The sequence below is a fragment of the Gymnoscopelus microlampas genome (assembly GCF_963454915.1).
Source record: "Gymnoscopelus microlampas genome assembly, chromosome: 12".
NCBI classification, from domain to species: Eukaryota; Metazoa; Chordata; class Actinopteri; order Myctophiformes; family Myctophidae; genus Gymnoscopelus; species Gymnoscopelus microlampas.
The window spans coordinates 39,613,590-39,636,765 of NC_139949.1; the positions used below are offsets into that span (position 1 = coordinate 39,613,590).

The 23,176-nt window shown below is 40.7% G+C and overlaps 1 protein-coding gene across 1 annotated transcript in view; it reads left to right on the top strand.

Annotated features, from left to right (window-relative positions):
- Positions 1–4,505: 4,505 nt before the first annotated feature.
- The window catches only part of LOC311057329 (teneurin-2-like), a gene marked incomplete at its 5' end in the record, with an annotated part of 126,484 nt that continues 107,813 nt past the window's right edge, over positions 4,506–23,176 (top strand). Inside the window, one exon of the mRNA XM_084074284.1 lies at positions 4,506–4,725. Coding sequence (XP_083930410.1) covers positions 4,506–4,725 — 220 coding nt within the window. The remainder of the gene's footprint in view (positions 4,726–23,176) is intronic.

Below are 23,176 nucleotides of genomic sequence, written 5' to 3' on the forward strand. Positions count from 1 at the left end.
CTCTCCCCGTGGCTACCTGTCAGGTGCTTATATACCTTGGGAAGTGTCTGTTTCAATTACTGCAATCGGCAGCGGCTGTGAACTGTCACTGACTGGGAGGCGCCACAGGCTACATATGGAAAGAAGAAAAGAGAGGGTGGGACGGAGGAGGTGGGAAACTAGCGGAATTGAAGGATATTCACATGAGAAAAATGGAGGAAGAAAGTAGGACATGTTCCACTTCTGTTTTCAGTGACGCTGTAAATCCTGTGTCTGAGTATGTGTCTTATTTCGCATGCACATGTTGAAGTGTATACATTTGTTTGTGTTTTTGATTGTGGGAGAGAGAATGTGTGTTTGTGTCCATGTGCTGTTTCAAAGTCAGTCTAGCATTGCATGATGTCATAATTAATGTATGGACTACATCTATTAAAAAGCAGATGACAGAGAGAGGCGGGATAGAGAAAGAGATGGAGAACATTTCAAAGAGATGTGATCATGTGAGAGTAACCACTGAAATTCAAGATAGATAAATAACAGTGTGTGTGTGTGTGTGTGTGTGTGTGTGTGTGTGTGTGTGTGTGTGCGCGCACGCGCAGCTAATCTCACAGTGTCAAACACTACCAGGCTGATCAGCGTCATATTTCTTGTGCATGCTGACAACAGGCCAGGGACCTCAATTTTTCAAATCGACTATGTTTCAAATCGGTCAAAGAGAACTGTCATTTCTTTTATTAATCATCGCAGAGCAATCGTCCCTCCAGGCTATGGGATACGGTCCGACCCAGCCCGAATTAGTTGAAGCATGAGCCAGATCATAACGTATGCACATTAATCAGTCAGTGCAGGTTTTATTTCAAAGTTCATCCACTTGGAAGTCAGTCCACAACGTCTCTCTAATTACTGGCAGTCGGCGAAGAAGAAAACACACACAAAACATTCCCTCTCCGTTTTCATTCTCACTATCTCGTTATTACCACTCTTTAGTGCAACCAAGGATGCACACTTGTTTGTTATATAGCTTGTATATCTGCTATTACAGATGAATGCATAAATACATTATTATTATTGATAATAATAATTCAGACATAGCTGATTACAGAGCTGATTACAATATTTTTTGTGCAACACAAACCCTACCCGACCCGACCAATTTTCACAAATTGTCGGCCCGAAATTGTCAACTTGTAAAAGATATTGTCTACTATTTACTGCCATTATTTGAAACGCAGCTAAATCAAGGTTGACAGGTCGCTACCATTTCAGAGGTATAGGTTACCTTGGTTACTGAGCAGGGAATCCAATAAGCCACAGTAATGAAACAGAACTCTCAAGTAAGTAAGTGAAACTTATAAAAATAAGCTAGGATTTTCTTTTATCTGGCTTGATGGAATACCCCCAGGGAAGCTCAGACAGAAGTTCTGACTAGGCTTGTGGTCTGCCAGTCACCTTTCAAATATACCTGAGTGTGTACATCTCCTACATGCCATTACTTTTCAGTTTCATGTACAATTGAATTGACTGTCAACTTGTGTAGCCGTGATGTCAATGACAATGACGCAAAGCAAGTGAGGGTAATTTCAAATCGCAACCTTTGATTGACTGGAGAGGGGTGACACAGACATAATTGACACAAGGAGTTAACATTTAGACGTAGCTGATTACAGAGGAATTTCACAAATCTCAGCGAGACAGAACGATAGAGAAAGGTAGACAACGAATATGTATGAGAGAATGGGAGGAAGACAGAAGAGACGAACATGCCACGCTACTCTTTCATGGCTATAAAGTTCACTGCATACATCACTATTATTGTTAGGGCATATAGGGATATTTGCGTTCTACTGAGCGCACCTTTCTAGTGTCTTTTGTACATCTGGATCAACACTCAAAAGTTGAATGACAAGACAATGATTCAGATAATTATTTGAGCTATGACATCTCATGTTCAATATTTATTCAGTGTGAAGAAGTATACTCACACTGACCAAAAATAATATTTATAAATGCAGTTTTTTTTTCAGGGCTCTGACAGCCGCAGAGAAAAAAATACTTTTTCTCAAACTTCCTGGATGGAAGTTCTCCATTGCTTGTGACCCTATCAGAACATGTCACAAACCAATTTCAGTCCCCAACTGAGAAACACTGCCGTATACACTGTAGTAGTATATACTTTACACTCGGTTTGGGCTTTAGAGAGGTTACTGCACAATAATGATGTTGACACTTTTACTGCCTGCTTTGGGCCAGTAATCAATATTTGAAGAGGTAACATTATAGAAATGTCACTTCTTCATTACAGTGTTTGAAGTGTAGAGCCCGACCGATATATCGGCGTGGCCGATATTATGGGCCATTATTTGACTTGTTTGATGATGATGACATCAATAATTATGCAGGCCATGTGTCCCGATTTTAACCACTATCGAACCACTTAGGCATCCCTATTTTGGGAATGTCATTAAAGACAACATTTTTCAAACGTTTCCCAAAATGTAAATCTCACAATGCAACATTTTTCTTTTTTCTTTTATTTGAATAAGGCTTCAGTGGTTCAGTTCAGTTGATGTGTATTTTATATTTACTTGTTTGCTTGTTCATAATCACATTCAAATATGATAAATCTGACTGCTTCTTTACTGTATGTGTGCATCCATGCATAAGCTGCATTAAACTATGGCAGGCTATACTGTACAGTGTCTGTATCTGGACATGTAATCTAATTGCCCCTTGTGGAATTAGTACGTTTTTTTTTACGTTTGATGTATGATGTGCATGTAGTATCTCATGCTCACATGTGTTTCCAGTTAACCACAGGCTACCGAGCGACTATGTTGACTTAACCATGTAAAGTCGACACACATTCACACACACAACTTAAATGAACCAATAACCCATAGTGAGTAGAGCTGTAGAACATGCATTCATTCCTAGATTGCCAAGATTGTAAATAAATTATAGAAGTGGCCAAAACCATCTCACAGAGACAATATGGGACACATGATGACACAGAATGATTCACAATCGATTAACTCACTGTGTGCACAAAGTCCTGAGTGTTATTTTTTTTCCGGACTACAGATCGTCAGGGATATTGGATATTGGATTATTGAATTCATAATATGGCATAAGTGTTGTCTTTTCCTGGTTTAAAAGGCTACATATCACAGTAATGCTCTGACCTTACATATCTGTTCTAGCTGTATTATTATTTGCTTTTACCTATCGAGTTATTATATCGGAATTACTAATGATCGTTAATCAAAATTGATTTTAAAGTATTTGGTCAAAAACATTTGATTTGGCTATATCGTCCAACCATAAAGCTACTGTAAAATGTAGTTAAACTACTAATTCAATTACATGTTAAGTTCACTACCCCCCAACACTGCAAACTGATAGGCCTACTGTACATTACACAAATGGAAACAATACACAATTTGCTTGGGCCAATCTTTATTTTAATTATATTGAATATTGTGATATTGCTACAATATCACACAGAGTAACAGAACCAGTAACACAGTCCACAAACAGCAACACCGGCTTAGATGAACCATGCCTTGAGCAGTTCTGGGCTAAGTTCAGCACTGCTAACTGGATCCTATAGAACCTCTACTGCAATGCGGGGGGAAAAGCTTCAACAGTTGAACATTATCACTCTGCTTTGGAAATGGAATAGAGATGATTAGAACTCTCTGTAATCTTAATTTGTTCTTGCAGCAGCCTAGCCCTGCCTAGAGCATTCAGTGGGGTCCGTGGCCCCCACGTGGGCCACCAGGGGTCTCCAGCAGAGCCAAATGGAAAGGGGTGGAAAATAAAACAAATTACAAGAAAAAAAGAAGAATCATAAAATACATATTAAAATGTATTTTCAATTCACATTCAAGTCATAATATTATTGTGCCAGCCCCTTTCATTTCCAACAAACTAAAAGCTAAAATGTTATGTTTCCCTTGTTTCCAGCACATCATTAAGATTGTAGCGTCCCAGGGTGTGCCATTAGGCCTGGACGGAGTTCCCAGCATGCCTCAGGGAGCGCCCACACTTGCTTTATTACTGTTTTATTGTTGCGTTAATTGCACTTGTTATTTGAGTTTGAGTTTATTGTGCTTATTGTCGTTTCTGTTTCCATTATTCCATTTTAGTCATTTATTTTCATTGGAGTGAACATGGTGGTGGTTATGAGACAATGCGTGATAGGGGTGGTTCATTGTAATGATACACTTTAATAAACTTCATTTATGGAATAAAAAGACTTTCCTAAAGCAAGAAGTTAGTATATAAAGTCCTAAATTGCACACCTACTTAGCAGGACAGGTGGGTAGGAGTGAACCGCTATGTAGAAAAGAAGAAAAAACCTTTTTCCTCTTGACGGATTGAACAACACCTGTCCAAGCCTGCCTGCAACCAAGTGGACAGTCACAGTACTGCAACAGACCATCTGCTATACACTCCAGGGGCCACTGGCAGCCACCGCTCCCCACTGCCAATCGTTCCCTTACGCTGGAGACTCCAGGGCCCCCATGGGCAGCCGCTGCTTCCCACCGCCAAGCTTCGTAGACAGCATGCCACCCAGAGGAGGTGCCAAGTTACCCTGCTACAATGGAGATGGGCCTCCAGACATCTATCTCGTCCCGTTTCAGATGGCGGCTAAAGATGACGGCTTCAGATGGCGGACTATGCCCCGTCAGAGGCTCCTGTCCTGGCGTACCCCGACCCCTAGTAAACCCTTCATAGTGGACGGTGCGATGATGCCAGCAAGGTGGGCCTGGGTGCGACGCTGTCCCAAGAAGGAGACCGTTTGGAGTGTACAAAATGGAACCAAATCAATTTGGTTCCATGTGTTATTGGGGTGGGAAACCATGGCATTTCTAGGTTAAGCTCTGTTGGCACCATTTCCTTCGCGAAAAGATCTGCAGATCTTGTATTGACCTAGCGGTCAATACAATATTCTTGTTTTTTGTTGCTTTGGGAATTAGTTGCTGTCTACTGTGTCTATATTTAGGTAGTAAAGAGATAAAGGCAGAGGTGATTTTCTTTCAACTTCTTTGTAGAAAGAGCTCCTAGCTCAGAAAAGGCTTTATCATGACCGAACCGTGGTTTAATGTCAAGTTAAAACATTTTGAAGCACACACATACAGTATGCATGCTCACACAATCACACATGCACGTACGCATGCACGTGCGCACGCGCGCACACACACACACACCCTTGTACTGCTATACTTGAAATTGATTTCTATTTTGTTGCTGATAAGCGGAAACCTTGTATCTACATATTTCAACTTTTTATGTTTTTTCGCAAATTAATGCTTCGTCATAAAGAGTGTCACACAAAAGTAGTAAAACTAGCAGATCTAAAAGCTCACAACATCCCGAAGCGTTGTGAGCTTGTATATTGTCTATTTTCACTATTTTTAAATGTTTTTAAAATCATAATAAAAAGGGAGGTTTTGGACATCGATTTACTGCATTCATACAGCATACCCCAAGTCTTTTTGATTTTATTTTTCAGATTCGGCAGGTCAATAAGAACAACATTCATCATTGCGGAAGCAAATGAAACAAACGTTGTGCTGTCAGATCATTTTGTTCGTTTCTGCAAGCCCTGCCAAAGTGGAAAAAAAATCATTTCATTTGGAGTATGCTGGCTTAAGTCTTAACTGCCTCTTGAAAAATAGTGAGGACCAGAAAAATGTCCTCACTCTCTGTAATTTTACCTCATCTTTTATCCTTGTGATGACCTTTTGTTCTCATAAAGTACAAGTAAGACCCATTTGAATTCTATTTGGGCCACATTTTCCAACCTTTTTGATAATTAGCAATTATTATTTTTTTTGTTCTTTTTATGTAACCGTTATCATTTTTTTTTTTACCAGCTAGTCACTTTAGATCAAAGATCAGTTTTTAAAGCAAGACCTAGCCAGCTTTGTAGGGAAAATACATCAGAATGGTTAATGATGGTAATTATTTTTTACTCTTGTCATTTTATGATAGCACTCAATTATATACTGTGTGTGTGTGTGTGTGTGTGTGTGTGTGTGTGTGTGTGTGTGTGTGTGTGTGTGTGTGTGTGTGTGCGTGTGTGTGCGCGTGTGCGTGTGTGTGTGTGTGTGTGTGTGTGTGTGTGTGTGTGTGTGTGTGTGTGTGTGTGTGTGTGTGTGTGTGTGTGTGTGTGTGTGTGTGTGTGTGTGTGTGTGCATGTGCGTGTGTGTATATACAGTATACAGTACAGGTATATGACTTAGTCATTCATATTTATATTTATTTATTTGTTTATGTATAAAAAATATTACTCTTCTATTTTTTTTCTTTTTTATTCTTACCTTGGTTATAAACTGTATTCCTATATCCACTGAATGATATTAGAGTATCTATGGTTTTAAAATATAATAATATATAACTTCAAACAATTTAACTTATACTAATATAAATCATACCACACTAATAGTTATTACTTCTGATTGTCTGTTCCACCAGCCTTTTAATATATTTCCATTAACCTATCATTTTAATTACCGGCATCTGATTTTTCTTTATCCTTCCTTTAAGATGCCTGATTAAATCTAAATATTAATTTAATATACTAATAAAGTGTGATATTTTTAGAACACAGTGCATGCTATTTGCTTCACTTTAGAAATCAATTAGACTTCTGTTATACTGTAATATAGTAGTAGTATAATTAATATGATAACACTTTATTTTTACATGTAATATATCGTTGCTGTCGGGCAGAAACCTTGAATCGCCATATTTCGTTTTCTTTTTGTAAATTAATGCCCTACTTCACCATACAAGGATGTCGTGCAAAAGTTGTGAAAGTAGCTGATCTACAAGCTCACAATGCAACGCGACGAGACGCGTTGTGAGCTTGAAGATCTACTATTTTCACTAAATGTTTAATGTTTTTATAATAATAATAAAAAAGACCCGGTTTTGGACATTTTCACCCGACAACAACAATAAGTAATGTATAGAAATGCAAATAGAAGCTAGAAGAGTGAAGTGTTCTATCAGGGCCCTTATTATTTCTGCAGCGTTTTTACGTGACACCTTAATTTTGGAGCCAAACAATAAAATGTCCATCTCTGTGCCTCTATCTGCCTCTGACATGTCAGCAAGCAGGCGGCAATTTCTGGCGAAAATGACCCTTTTTGTCATTTTTTATTGCTACCTTTTATATTATGTTGCGGTTTTGAACTGTGGACACACACACACACACACACACTCACACCTTCCTCTCTCCAGCTCACGCTGACGTATTCTCTCTACCTCTCTCTCACTCTTTTTCTCTCTCTTACACACACACACACACACACACACACACACACACACACACACACACACACACACACACACACACAACAATAGAATAGAAGGTGAGCATTATTTGCATTTTAATGTTTAGCTGACAGTTATAGAATTGGTGGAACGTAAAAGCTTTTACGCAGTGTGTGTGCGTGTGTGCGTGCGTGCGTGCGTGCGTGCGTGCGGGCGGGCGTGCGTGCGTGCAATGTGTACTATTGTGTTGTTTCCTTCTACTGGTTTCAAACCCAGATCTATACAGTTGTAATGTTTTATTGTAGTGAAAATATCTTATATCAGTATCATCCCTGGACATATACTGTAATTATGTTTATCCTGTGAAAAACTACAGCATATTAGTGTGTGTGTGTGTGTGTGTGTGTGTGTGTGTGTGTGTGTGTGTGTGTGTGTGTGTGTGTGTGTGTGTGTGTGTGTGTGTGTGTGTGTGTGTGTGTGTGTGTGTGTGTGTGTGTGTGTGTGTGTGTCCATGCGTGTGCGTGAGTGAGTGAGTGTGCTCATGCACACTATTGTTTTGTTGCCTATAAGCCCAGATCTATTTCCTGGGCAGTTTGTCAAAACAGCATTGTGGGGGCGAAACACTTTGTACTGCCAGCAAGTGCCTATAGTTAGGTTGTTCTGTGTGTGTGTGTGTGTGTGTGTGTGTGTGTGTGTGTGTGTGTGTGTGTGTGTGTGTGCGTGTGTGCTTGGGCTGTGGCTGTGGCTGTGGCTTTGTTTTCAGGGTGAAACTGCTTTGTATTCTGTTTTGTCTTGTCTTAATTGATGAGGTTATGCAAGTAAAAATAACATGTTTTTTAAGCATTCATGACAGTTTGCTGCAATGACAAATAGAGAGCTAAGACACTGGTTGTCTCTCCGGTGTCTAATCCACAATGACTGTGGATCGTGCTGTCACACCAGCATCACAGCAGCACCCAATTTGTTTTTAAATGCAAAGGTCACATTTTGGTGACCACAAAATTAGTTGTGATTCCTTCCGTGACTTCAACTTTTGTGAACTCACGGAATTGACATGGGATGTGGCAGAAACGCTAGCATTGCAGGAAATAGCTATAATTTTAGCTGTGTCACACGTAACCCATGTTGTACTATTCTACTCTGCTAGACTGTATACTGTAAATTGAGTCACAAAGAATTGTGCCATGGTTTGCAGTCGATCGTGAGACGGGAGTGGATGTTGTATAACTATTGTAGCTAATAATTCAGAGTGCTGCCCGCCACCACCTTTAACAAACCGGTACGGTCTAGTGTGTCTGGCTTTAGAATAAGTCACACAACCACTGAGGAAAAGCACACAAAAAGTCTCTCTTCACCAACAGAATTCATGAATGCAGGCAACTGAAGTGGCCGACAGAGGTTGTGACTTAGGGTGATGGATAAGAAATGATGTCGTATCAGCTATAAGAGGGTTGACTGTCGTTGACATTATTTGAAGAGCTAGAATACTAGCTATAAAGGAGAATTGCGCTCGACATTTTTCTTACCTTTAATATGATATTATGATATCCTAGGACGAGTGGTACAGTAGAAAACATTCTTAACTCCATCCCGCGTCGACCGCAGCTACTGTAAAAATCCGAGCCTATGGGACTTCCGACAGATCTCGTATTTTAATAGCTTTTTTGGGGGGGGACAGAAAACACTCCACAATGTTTTTGTCCCAAATGGGCCGCCGTAGTGTTTGTTTGTGTGTCTGAAACACACAAAGGCACACCATCACACCTGAAGGGGTATAAATGCACTCCCCTCCACATTATTAAAAACAATGTTTTTAATGTTGTGGGTAACTCATGTGGGAGGGGAGTTGGGGGGGTTGATTAGAGACCCTGGGTGGTGGGACTAAATTGATTTGTGCTGACGGGACGGGAGGAGGGTATTCCTGGTGTGATGTTTGAGGTGTTGCCGCGTTCCTTACTTCCTTGCATTGGCCTCTTATACCCTTCAGAGATGTGTGTATATTGATATCCCTGCAGGTTGGATTGTGTACCTTTGCATGGTGTGTTTTACTGTGATTAAAGCTAGTAGTATTCTAGCCCTTCAAGTAATAGTGCGGCCTGCGTCATTCACAGATTGAAGCAACTCGCTCATTGCAACAAATTGATGTCATTTTGAATGGTTGGATATTTAGTTGACCCTCGATGTGGTCCTAAGTGTCTAACTAAGGGTGGTGAGTGATAGTTCAGTTGAGCTCAGAGAACAGGCAGTATATATCACACGACAAGTACTGACGTTTGTTACATAAATAGAGAATATACAGTATAGTACTACTGCACTACTGTAGAGCTCAGGACCTTGATGCTAGATAGGAGAGCGTGGAGTCACGCGCTAGTGTTGGCTAGACTGCACTCTCGCCACGCATCGCACGACTGCACACATGACATCACCAGAAGATATGATAAATGGAAGAGAACAGAATGAGCAGGAAAACAACAGATGCATCTTGTATCATTGTGCACACTGCACAGGCAGTCAGTCTATCTGATAAAGCAGTTGGCCATGGTGTCAGTTTTATCAGTGTGTGCTTACGCAGCTGAGCGTGAATCAACAAATGTATTTTGGCCTACTGGTCAAGCAGATAAATGTTAGCCTGCCTGTTGTGCAACTTTGAGCTGCAATATGAGTATGTATGAACGGATGCCATGGCTTTATCCATTGTACTGTACGTAGCTACTGCTGTGATGCAGCCTCTGTGTGTCTGTGTTGTGTTTATCGTATGGCGCACGAGGGCAGTAGGCCAGTAGGCAGCAGGCTCTCGCAAAACCACACTGATGATTTGCCAGATAATGTTTAGAAACTTTAAAGGGAAAGACCACTTTGGTAGAGGTTTGGGTTGGGTATTTACAGTACCTTGCCATGATGTAACTCCAAAGGTGGACAAGAAATTTTAAAAAATTGCTCCAGTGATTAGAAATTGATAATTCAAAATATGCTCCTCATTGACTTACATTGTACGCTGAAACAGCTCTAAAGTCACTCTTTTAGCACGTAAACGAACACAAACAAAGCTGATTTAGACATTATAGAACATCACCAAACCCAGTATTGTTTTTCTTTTTTTATAAAAAAAATGTAACTTCCTGTTGATTTTACTATTTGAAGATCCGGATCCACTGATCCAGTTCGGGTTTTCTTCCAAATCAAAATGGCAAAATCAACATGAAGTTGACATTTTTATTTAAAAAAAAAACAGTACTGGGTTTGGTGATGTTCTATTTTGTCTGAATGAACTTTATTTGCGTTTGTTTATGTGCTATAAGACTGACTTTGAGAGCTGTTTCAGCGTACAATGTAAGTCAATGAGGAGCATATTTTGAATTATCAATTTCTAATCACTGGAGAAATTATTTTTGATTTCTTGTCCACCTTTGGAGTTACATCATGGCAAGGTAAAAACACAACCCAAACCTCTACCAAAGTGGTCTTGCCCTTTAAATATGATTTTAATGATGAAAAAAAAAATCAGTGTAATCCCAAGTATCCTTTATCCAGTTGTATTGCCACTTCCAAAACATAACAAATTACTTTTTTAGTCGCTTCCAGTGATTAGATTGTTCTCATGCGAGAGTGAGGAACGCACCTGGGCCTGCCCACGCCAAGGCATGCGCGTTCTCCTTGAGTGAGATGATTTAGCCCAGAAGTGTTTTAAACAATAAAGTTTCAGTGAAAAAGCAATGCTTTGTAAATACCAAGAACACAGATTGGATATAGGACACTTTCAATTATACTGTGAGTGTTGTTTTGGAGTTTATAAACTGAACTCTGATTCCAATTACTGTATCTTATTTTCAACTCTATTCTCTTGGTTTTAGGATTCTTCATTCACTAGATTGAAAAAAAGGCAATTTTCATATTGCATTTTCTTCTTCAATCTACCACCCAGAATAACAAACTTTACCTGTTTCAAAGAGAATTCCGAGGAGTACGAAAAGCTATTACATTTTTTGGATGACCATGTTGAGAAAGATATAAATTATATACTGTAGTATGTAAAAACCACGCGTTTGCACGCACGCACACACCCACACCTATGACTATTGCATTTCCCTATACAGTCTGTGGCTTCTTATACTGATTTTTTAAGGTTATTCCTCTGTTGTGCCAATTGCCTGTGTCGAGGAGACTTAGAATCAGCTTAACGTCACTAAAAAGGTCAAATGCAGGCTACATTAGAAAATTCTTCAGTGATGCTAGAATAGCTTGATGGCTCCGAGAGTCACAGAACTGAGTGAGCACACAAAGGAGCATGTCGAGCTCAGGCTGGAGCTGGGAAATGGAGAAGAAAAACACATTGAAATTGGAGTTTGGGGGATTTTTTCTTTTTACGTGACTGTTACAATGGTTCCCAGCTGGTAGCCTACAGAGAAAGAGAGGGACAGAGAGAGAGAGAGAGAAAGAGAGAGAGAGAGAGAGCGGGACCCCGGGAGGGAGCGAGTAAACATAATACAGGAGTATATGAGATGAATAGGAAGGAAGAGATTTGTGTGTGATTACAGCTGTGGCACGGTGGGAATTTTGTTGGATGCTGGGAGACATGGGGGGGGGGGGGTATTGTCTCTTTCAATTTTCTCACACACACACACACACACGCACACGCACACACACACACACACACACACACACACACACACACACACACACACACACACACACACACACACACACACACACACACACGCATGCATTGCATACCACCTTTTACTGTACACTATAAGCACTGTTGTTGGTATTAGGATGAATACCAAATAAACTCCTAAAGCCTGATTCATACTTGTGTCACGCGTCGGAAATAGCTGACCTACAAGCTCACAGCATGCACGTCGCATCTTGTAGGTGAGCTTGTAGGTCTGGCGATTTTTGGCACGCGACATTGTCGTGCGATAAAGCATACATTAGGCTTATGTCGACCGATCCCCTGGTTTCCTTCTTTTTAATTATTATGTATTTTTTCTTAATTATAATTTGGTGTTATGATGTTTTATTAATTCCTACAAATGTTCACTTAATCACTTTACATTTCATGGTCTTTAATGATAGAGACCTCTAAAATGTATGATTGAACACATATATTTTTTTGAAAATGAAAAGAATTAGATACAATAAAAAAACGAAATAAAAAAAATGAAAAAATAAATTGAAAAAACCCGGCCCCCTCATGTATTAGGAGGGCAGGATGAGTCACGACTCAGCAGAACCAAGGACGGGTGTTTTTGATGAATCTAACATGTAAAAAATTATAGTTTGTATAGGAAGGGGGCGTGTCTGATAAAATGAATATCAAATATCTAAATACTGAATCAAGCAACTTAAAAGCCTGAGTAGATGATAAAATGACCCACATTCTTTTTTAAAGTGAAATATCCCTTTAACATCTCAAGGGGTGTACATTTCAGCCTGTTACACCATCAGGAGAGTTTATATATATGATTTAATTTAAAATTGGCATCATGATATTCCATCTATCCATACATTTAATATCTGTATATATCAAATATACGGATATTTGACATTGTATAGACCCATGGGATATCATCACAGCTTTTTCAAATCAAATAAGATAGAGTGTCCAATCAAGGTCATTACCAGCCACACAAATTCAGATCTCTGTAACATGTTCTCATGAGGGTTCGTGTATACTGTACTTTATATCCTACAAACAGTCACCACAGATTTGTAGTATACCTGTACTGTAGCTTACGACAAAATACAAGCATAACTGTATGAATCAAAAGGTGGACAATGTCGTTTCAGCCCTCTTGTTTCATCACAGATTTGTTGTTACTTCATTGTTACATCATTGCTATTGTTTGTTCAGTAACAGGGCACTCTCCATCTCTCCAGCTCTTCAGTAAACAGAAAATACATTTTCAGGCCGGGATACCAATTGCATCCAATCAGGAGAGCGAAACCCACAAAGGCCATTTATCAGCTCCAACTTTGTCTGCTCATTTATTTGTTTCACCACTTCCACATTCACTTGTTCATCCTGTTAAGTATGTATGAGTGGATACAATTGATATCCCCACCTGAAAATGTAATGTGCTAAAGAGCTGGAGAGACAGGGAAACCCCTCTTACTGAATAAATGCAATTTTAACACTTATATTTAACAATAAATAAGTTAATTAATTAAAAATGAATAAATATTAATATTAATAATAAGTTTACGTTTACAATTAACGTAAGGCACTGTCACTGGCACTATGGTTAGGCCCGGTTAGGATTTAGGTTAATTTTATGTCAAAATCCAGGTTGAAGGTTGTTACACACCAGAAGCGACGGGAATAAACAAAACGATGATTATTTCACATCAAACTACACCTCATTCGTACAGGTGTAGGATTTAATTAAGCGGTGAAAAATCTATTTTTTTCCGAAGATAAAAAAGAAGGAAATACATTGCTTTATTGCTGCTTGATTTACGTGTTCTTTGTGGATGTACCTATGTACTCATAACATAAACAGCAGTTGCAATTAATTGCCAGTTAATTACACATAAACAAATATCAAATACAAAATTAATCACCTAACCCTTTAAGACCGGGGACGCATCTGTGTCATTTTAAGATTTATTTGGCTATTCAAAAATAGCAGATATACAAGCTCATAGCGCGGCACCGAGTGCCGCGCTACGAGCTTGTAGATCTGCTATTTTTGAAAAATCGTGAAAAAATACATTTTATATTTTTTTCAAATTTTTTTTGTGGATTTAAAAAAAAAATAAGAATCGCCTCAGGTGTTAATGGGCTAATAAAACACTCATTCCAGTGCAGCACTGTGTACCTTCACCTCTGTACTTACCATCAAGATCTCCACAACATCAGCCTCAGAGCTGCGAGCTGCTTTGAGAATGTCACATTACGGTGTTAACCTTTACATTTTCACACTTGATCTCATTTTAGTAAATTCAAAAAACAGCCTCAGTTTCTCACGGGTTACCCTTGTACCCTGAAGACACGGCTTAGAAATAATTCAATGGGGATTTAATGGGCTCTAAGGACCCATGGGTTACTGAACTCAATCAGTATTTGAAGAGCTTTTAACTGTTAAATTCAGGTAAGTAATGTGTGTGTGAGAAAACGACACAGAGATGGAACTGGCCTGACTGTGGAAATCTTTGTCTTTTTTTCATTTATTTTTTCAAGTGAGAGGCACCTGTTCTACTGTGTGTGTGTGTGTGTGTGTGTGTGTGTGTGTGTGTGTGTGTGTGTGTGTGTGTGTGTGTGTGTGTGTGTGCGTGTGCGTGCGTGAAATCCATTAAGTTAGGCTACTCCATGTCATGAACACCCCTCAGGACAGACACGCACAAGCACATACACATACACACACGCACACGCGCACACACACACACACACACACACACACACACACACGCACACGCACACGCACACGCACACACACACACACACACACACACACACACACACACACACACACACACACACACACACACACACACACAACTACAGGAATAATTTTGTCTTTTTGACTCCTGTCCTGTCCTGTCCTGTCCTGTCCTGTCCTGTCCTGTCATGTCCTCTCCTCTCCTCTCCTCTCCTCTCCTCTCCTCTCCTCTCCTCTCCTCTCCTCTCCTCTCTTAATACACAGTATCAGGGAGTATGACACGGATCAACATAATAAACAACAAGCATTAATCACTTTAACCCCAAGCCTGTTCTGGAAAAAATCCCCCAAAAATCCTGTACATAGTTTGGATCTGAACACAGCAAACTGCCCCCTTTAATCACCTATAATCAAACCATAAATCTAGATTACCAATCACCAAAGGGGCTTGTGGGTAATATGCGGGCACCATGATAACCCGATTAGGGCCAATCAGTGATGAGCTCTGGTCTTGTAATCGGTTTACCTGAAGCGTCAGGCGCAGTCGAAGAAGAAGAATGTTTCTGATGCTCCCTTGGTGGTTGTTGCCATGGTAACAAGGTCTAGCTAGGTAGTTATGATGAAAATCGTCGCTGTCGGGCAGAAACCCTGTATCTCCATGTTTCAACTTTTTATGCTTTTGTTCCCCATAAATGAATGCCCTACTTCATAAAACAAGAGTGTCGCACAAATGTAGTGAGAATTTGCAGATCAACAAGCGAGGCGCGGCGTTGTGAGCTTGTAGATCGGCTATTTTCACTATTTAAAAAAGTAATAATATTAATAGAAAAGGTTTTGGACATACAAGGTTTCCACCCGACCGTGGTGGAATCCAACGCGTGGGGTTTTCAGACTCTGGCTCAGCATTCAGAGATGGGTCGTGGGGAATATTGAAATGAGCCTCCGTGCTACCTTTTTAGGTCATTTGGGGGGATTTATATGCATGTCCACAGCCAAGAGCAGCATGCATGCGCACACATGCACAGGCGCACAGGCGCACACGCACACACACACACACACACACACACACACACACACACACACCATTTGAGGGGGGTTCAATGGCTTTGTCTCGTCCCAAATGATTCAATTCATTTTTAAAATAATTACTCATTCATCACCAGCTGTGCATTTAGCTTCCCAAACTTTGAAGTTGGAGAAAATACAGAACTGAGTCAAAGACTCAGTCAGGGAGGTGGCTGACAGAAATAGCCTACACTGAGGTTGCTTTATTAGTCATTAATTCATTCTCATCATTTGCGCACTCTCAATATTATCCACGTTCAACCCGGCGTCGCTATTTTGGGCATGTAATTTTTTTTGGTAAATGTCAAAAAGAAAAACCCTCAAAAACAGTATATCTATAAGCTCACAATGCGTTGCTTCTGGGCTTGTAGATTGTCTATTTTCACTGCGAGAAACCGCCATACAACAACGTATAATATAGGGCTTAAGTGGTTAAAGTTGTGTTCGTGTGTTCGTGCTCTTTTCTCTGGTTGTTATGTAAAGAACCATACAGTGTCCAGGACTGATTACATGAGTGGGTGTGTTGACATTTAACCCATTAACACCTGAGGCGATTCTTAAAAAAAATCTAAATCCTAACAGTTTTTTGAAAAAAATCTAAAACAAATTTTTTTCAAGGTTTTTCAAAAATAGCAGATCTACAAGTTCATAGCGCGGCACTCGGTGCCGCGCTATGAGCTTGTATATCTGCTATTTTTGAATAGCCAAAGAAATCTAAAGTGACACAGATGCGTTCCAGGTCTTAATGGGGTAAATGTTCCTGTAATTATGAATGACATCTACAGTAATCAGAAGTCACTGGTTTAGCATTTAACCATTTAAACACCATTATACTTAATTGTCCTTCAGGCATCTGTACTTGGTCTGCTCTACATCTCTTTGCCGAAAATAGCCAATCTACAAACTCACAACTCTGACTAATCGCAGCTCAGAGCTCGTAGCACTTTATGTGCTTGTAGATTGGCTATTTCCGGTAAACATTCACCTACTTTGACCTGCCCAGAATAGGGACGCTAGCGTTCATGTGGTAAAGCTCTATTTTGTACTTCCTTGTGTGATGGTGTTGTGCAGTGAAAATATGCTAGCTAGAAGCTCATGCCTAGAATGTCATGCCCAAGATAGGGACGCCAGGTTGAAAGTTGTTAAACCAGACAGATCTTGTAAGATTCTAACCACTTGAACCCTGGCATGCCTGTGTAGGCCGATTTACAAGCTTGTAGATCTGCTATTTTTGGCGAAGATATTTGGTATAAAAAGGTGGTCCAAGTTAGCCTGGCGTAGCTAGACTATATCACTGCGTGGATATGAGTCTGGTGCTTCCATGAGGACGTTTTTCTTCCCAAGGGGCGGGATCAAAACAATAGCCCTCGACGCAATTGGTTAGACCTACAACCAACTACCAATTACAGTCTCCCATATTCGAATACTGAGCCCTGATTGGTTACCCACGTCTCCTGGAACAGGAAATGGATTCTCTATGGAGCGGTACTCGCAGATTGGTCTGGTCCCAGGCTAGGTCCAAGTAACAGGCCATTTTACTAAATAACTCTTTTAAAAGTTAGAGAATATAGAATGTAGAAATTCCATTGTAGCTAACTATAGCTCTAAAAGGAATAACATTCTGTTGATGTTATTCATGATTCAATGATTGCGCTCCACGACCGACCACACCACAACTATACGTTCTTGAACATTTGTGCTCAAAGGGTTTTCCAAAGAGGGTTTATTTTTAATTCTCTTTGAAATATCTATCCATTATTGTCTCTCCCCTGATCACACACTGCGGAGGACATGAACTTCTTATCAGAAAGCAATTATAAAGTAATCCTATAGTGCGAAGAAAAGAATGCATATTATATTCCCAGAATGCCTTGCTTGTTGGACAGCTGAAAGCCTACTCTGTACTCTTTGTCCAAAAGATGTCTTTGACCGTATAGCTAGTTTGTAACGAACACATATGAATTTAAAACACCATGCGATTTGAGCTTGTAGAATGGCTATTTGAACTATTTTTGAAGAATGTTCACAACCGTTGAATATTTTTGAACCGGACACCCCAGACTATGTTTATATATTTGTAAACAAGTTGTGTAATAAGGTTGTGATGAAAAATACTAGGAATACATGGACAGCTGTTCCATTTTGAGGAGTAGACACAGACACACACACGCACGCACGCACGCACGCGCACATACACACACACGCACGCACGCACGCACACGCACACGCACACACGCGCGCACGCACGCATGCACACACACACACACACACACACACACACACACACACACACACACACACACACACACACACACACACACACACACACACACACACACACACACACACACACACACACACACACACTCAGACTCTTGGACCTCTTAGCTCAATGTGCTGCTCCTGCATAATGGATGTGGTGGAACTCCTCTTGGCTCTCTCTTTCTATCCGTCTCATCTACCCCCCCCCCCCTCTCTCTCTCTCTCTCTCTCTCTCTCTCTCTCTCCCTCTCTCTCTCTATTTCTGTCACATGTGTCTGCTAGCATCTTTTGCCTCCCTCTTTGTCTGTATAGGGTTTTCTCTTCATTTCGCTATTAAAACTGCATGCAGGGTTTCCAGTAGAGGAGATGGGAGGAGAGAGGAGAGGAGAGGAGAGGAGAGGAGAGGAGAGGAGAGGAGAGGAGAGGAGAGGAGAGGAGAGGAGAGGGGAGGGGAGGGGAGGGGAGGGGAGGGGAGGGGAGGAGAGGAGGAGACTGACATTGATGGCTTTTACACTGTCTAACATGTATGATGTAGGATGTGTTGTGCGTGCGTGCGTGCGTGCGTGCGTGCGTGCGTGCGTGTGTGTGTCTCTGTCTGTGTGCGTTTGTGCTTGCGTTTGTGCGTGCTTTTGTGCATGCGTGCGTTTGTGCGTGCGTGCGGTTGTGCGTACGTGCGTTTTTTTGTTGTTCTGACACGGTTCCCATATATTTTTAATTTTGTTTTCCTAAGTGTAGTGACATGGACGGAGCTGTTTCTACTTTAGCTGTATCTAATTATTAGTACACTTTAGATCAAACATTCCAGAAATGAACTGCTTGGTTCTCTGTAGTCAGTTAGATGTTACATTTTCACTTCACCTCAAGACCTGCCAGGATTAGGCAAATTTGTGAGTGAAGATGACGAGACTTGAAATGGTATTTTCACCAGAGTACAGCAACAACACAGCAAACACATGGAAGATTGATAGATTATTCGCTGTTGCGTGACTGATATTTGAATAATCTCCAATAGAATGTTAACCCATTCAATCCGGGGACGCATCTGTGTCATTTTAGATTTGAGCTATAGATTAGATTTTGAGCTATTCAAAAATAGCAGATCTTCAAATATGTTTTGAGACGGGGGTCCTCGGCCAAATGCATATCATTTTGGGTGGTCCTTGACATGAAAACGTTTGAGAACCACTGATACAGCAACATGAGTTTTTTCAAAAAACTACAGTATTAAGATTTAGACGACATTTGTACAATCGGCCAAATTGCAGAAACATTTCACGATAATAAAAAAAAATGCAGATCTACAAGCTCATTGCGTTGCACTCCGTGCCGCGGTATGCGCTTGTATATCTGCTATTTTTGAATAGCCAAAGACATCTAAAATGACAGATCCAGTTCCCGGATTGAATGGGTTAATACTGGAGACTGTGTTTTACTTGGTCAGGTACATTATTCACACCTTTGTATTTTCATGGACTTCCTTTAGCTTGTAACCTCATTCCCAGGCTTGGTCTGCTAAAGCAGAAAGCCAGGAACAAGGCCCGTGTTTCCCATATCAAAAGGGAGTTGTCAATCGAAGATGTCCACGGGAACTGCAAAGACATTTTGTGCAACAGAGGCCTTGCACGGAATGTTTGTATAAGCTCCCATTCTTCCAGCATGGCTGCCTGTATCCACTGGTAACCACTTTCAAAGGAAATTGCAGAATATCTGTGCAGTGCAGGTAGAATGCTGGAAAATAAATGCAATCCGTGTTCCACTGTGACTTGTTTACAATCCAGCGATCAGACGCCATTTATGTTGTTATATCGCCACACGTTCTATTGTTGTTTTACAAATAGGAACCATTGTTACTTCCGATATGAAGGATAAAGGGGCATTCTGTAAGCCTTCGGTGGACTGCTTCCATTGATTCACTGACTATAATTGCCAACAATATCATGTCAGGAGGAAACGAAAAGCCTTGAACTCACCGTCCGTAGATTTCTGAAACTAGTTCCACTCATCGGAGAAAATGAAGGACCTTGTGAACCCTACTTTGTTTAGACTTTTATCATTATCCACATGCATGCACACACACACACACACACACACACACACACACACACACACACACACACACACACACACACACACACACGCTGCATCCTGAATGCATTGATGTGCCGGCGCTGCCAATAACTCTGCTGCTATTGTTATCACCTGTGTATACTGTATTATGGACTAACAAGTGCAATGCAGAATGTAGTGTGAAAGTGTCAAGGTAATACGCACAGTGATCTAAGTAAATAGATATTGCATTTATCATTATTTGTATTCTTACTGTCTGTACAAATTTTGTATCTACATTGAGCTCCCTCCAGGATACATACAGTACAGTACAGCACAGATAATTAAATCAGAGACTAATTGGGAAACCACTCAACTCTATTTATTTAATTTGTAGATACACATTTTCCTCCAATTCTACACTAAATGGAGGAATCCCCCACATTCTTTAACCATTAGATGAAATGAAAATTAGATGTTGACTTTTAGAGCATATCTGCTGTCATAACGGGGCCATAGTTAAAGGACCACGTCACCCATTTTCAACCTATCTTCATATAGTACCATTTTTGTCTATTTATGGCCTGTGTCTCAGAGGAGGGGTGTGGACAGTTCAGAAACACGCCTACCAGTGACATCATCAATGGGGAAGCGAACCTAATAGAAACCGCAGGCTTTCTATTCCTGGAGAGTTAGCATGCTATAATGGAAGCCATTGTTCTCGCATGAATAACATTTGAAATAAAACAATTGAAATATTGTTTGAAATGACCAAACCTGCCTACCGATGTTGTCATTGGTAGGGTTACTGAAATGTCCACAGCCCTCCTCTGATACACAGACCAAGTAGACAAAAATTGTACCATATTATAATGAGAAATGGTGAGGACAAATAATATGATAGATAGATAAATAAATAAAAATAAAAATAAAAAAGGCTAATCTTTGAGGCTGTTCCTGGCACACAAAAACGTCATGCTTGTATCATGCTAACCAATTTTAATCAACTAGAGGTTCGCTGCTACTCACATCTAGAGTTCGGGCCTCACACCTACGTCGCACCGCGATCCGACCAATATGCCCATGGAGATCTCTGTGTCTTTCAGTCCTTGTCCCTTTTATGCCCATGTATGGAGCTGATTTGTTTGCCATGATGACACATTGAGGTTAGACAACACACTCCATATTTGGGCGTAGCTGGACAGGGAGAGCAAGGAGACAAAAGAAAACAAATCTAACCCTAGACAGAAAAAAACATGGCAAGGAGAGTTTGATATTTTATTTTATTTCTATTTCTTTTGAACGACGTGACAGCCAGACGTGACATCCAAAGGCTGCATCTGACGGCATTGCGTCTTGGTCTGGGTGTGATTCAACTTCACCCCCATCAGGAAAAAAACAAGCTAAGAAACAAGGTAAATAGCATGCTCCTGTTAGCAGAAAAAAGCTACCTCGATGACAAGATTGAGGAAAATCAAAAAAAAACACGAGAGCTTTGGAAGCTACTCAAGAACCTCCTAGGCTGCAGCAAAAAATTGAAAACCAGGCTTTCAAACTTAAGCCTCAAGGTGAATGACACTCTCATTTCATCCAAACACGAAGTGAGTAAAATCCTCAACATATTCTTCACGACCGTAGCCTCAGATTTGGTTGAAAAACCTCCACACTCTGGGACAGGGATGGGCAACTGGCGGCCCGCGGGCCGCATGCGGCCCGCACCGTCACTCAATGTGACCCCAGGCCAAAATTAAAAAAAAAAAAAAAAAAAAAAAAAAACTTTTTTTTTTTTTTTTTTTTTTTTTTGGCCAAAAATGTTTTAAATTGTTTTTTGGCCAAGTCTACACTTGCAACCACACGTAACTTCTACTTTATTCTTCTTATTCCTCGTCTTTGTATTGGTATTGTTTGTGTTGGAGCGCCTCAGTGCGGCTGCAGAGTTCATGTGCAACCTCTTCCAGAGAGAGATAGAGACACTAGAAACTCTGCTGGAGACACAAAACAAACTGTGTATACTTGGCCCTTAGAAATGAAATGTATTTTGGCCCCCAAAAAAAAAAAAGTTTTCTTTTTTTTTTGCATTAGTCGACTGCCAGTCGACTATTGGCAATTAGTCGGCAATTAGATTCGACTAAACAAATCCTTAGTCGGGGAGAGGCCTACTAAATGCTAAATAAAAACTAAGTTATAACAAATAATACTAGTTTTATCACATATGTGACTATTATGGGCTTTTTGAGTAATGGGGTACTACTGGCGAGAGTGCCGATAAACCGGCGGGCTGGGACCAAAATCCAGCCCTGGCATTTTGGTCCGAACCGGCGCACCGCCCCCGGACCGTTTTGCCAACGGGAGGGGTTTTGTCAACGGGGGGGGGGGGGGGGGGTCCCTGCCCCCTGCCCCCTGCCGATAAACAATGCGGCCCCCCTGCCGATAAACAATGCGGCCCCCCAGAGTGATTGAGGAAATTTTGTGGCCCTCACCATCTACAAAGTTGCCCACCCCTGCTCTGGGAGATATGGTGAGGAGTATGTTGTCTCATTTTACGAAAAACAGGGTGTTTGCAAAGATGACTTTAAACTCTCCCCTGTGAAAACAGAAGAGGTGTTTAAAAAATTGAGTGCTCTTCATCAACACAGAGCCACAGGCCTCGACAATATCCCCCCCAAATTTCTAAAAGACTCAGCCGCCTCCATTGCTCCAATCATTACCCACATATTAAACCTCTCCACCATACAGGGACAGGTCCCTAACAACTTCAAAAAAGCAAGGATGACCCCTCTGTTCAAAAAAGGAAACCAATTAGACCCTGGCAACTACCGCCCTATTTCTATTCTAAGCTCGAAGTCATGTCATGGAAAAAATAGTCTATGAACAGGTCGACAAGTATCTTGCCGAGAAAAATCTAATCTACAAATTCCAATCTGGCTTCAGAACAAACCACTCCACTGACACATGCCTTCTCTATTTGAACGACTCTATCAAACAAGAGATCGAAAAGGGCAAATATTGCGGCATGGTCATGCTGGACCTCCAGAAGGCTTTTGACACCGTTAATCACCCAATTATGATCAATAAGCTCAAAGCAATAGGTTTTGATGACACGTCAGTGAACTGGATGAGATCCTACCTGGAAGGGAGGGAGCAAGTGGTGGAAG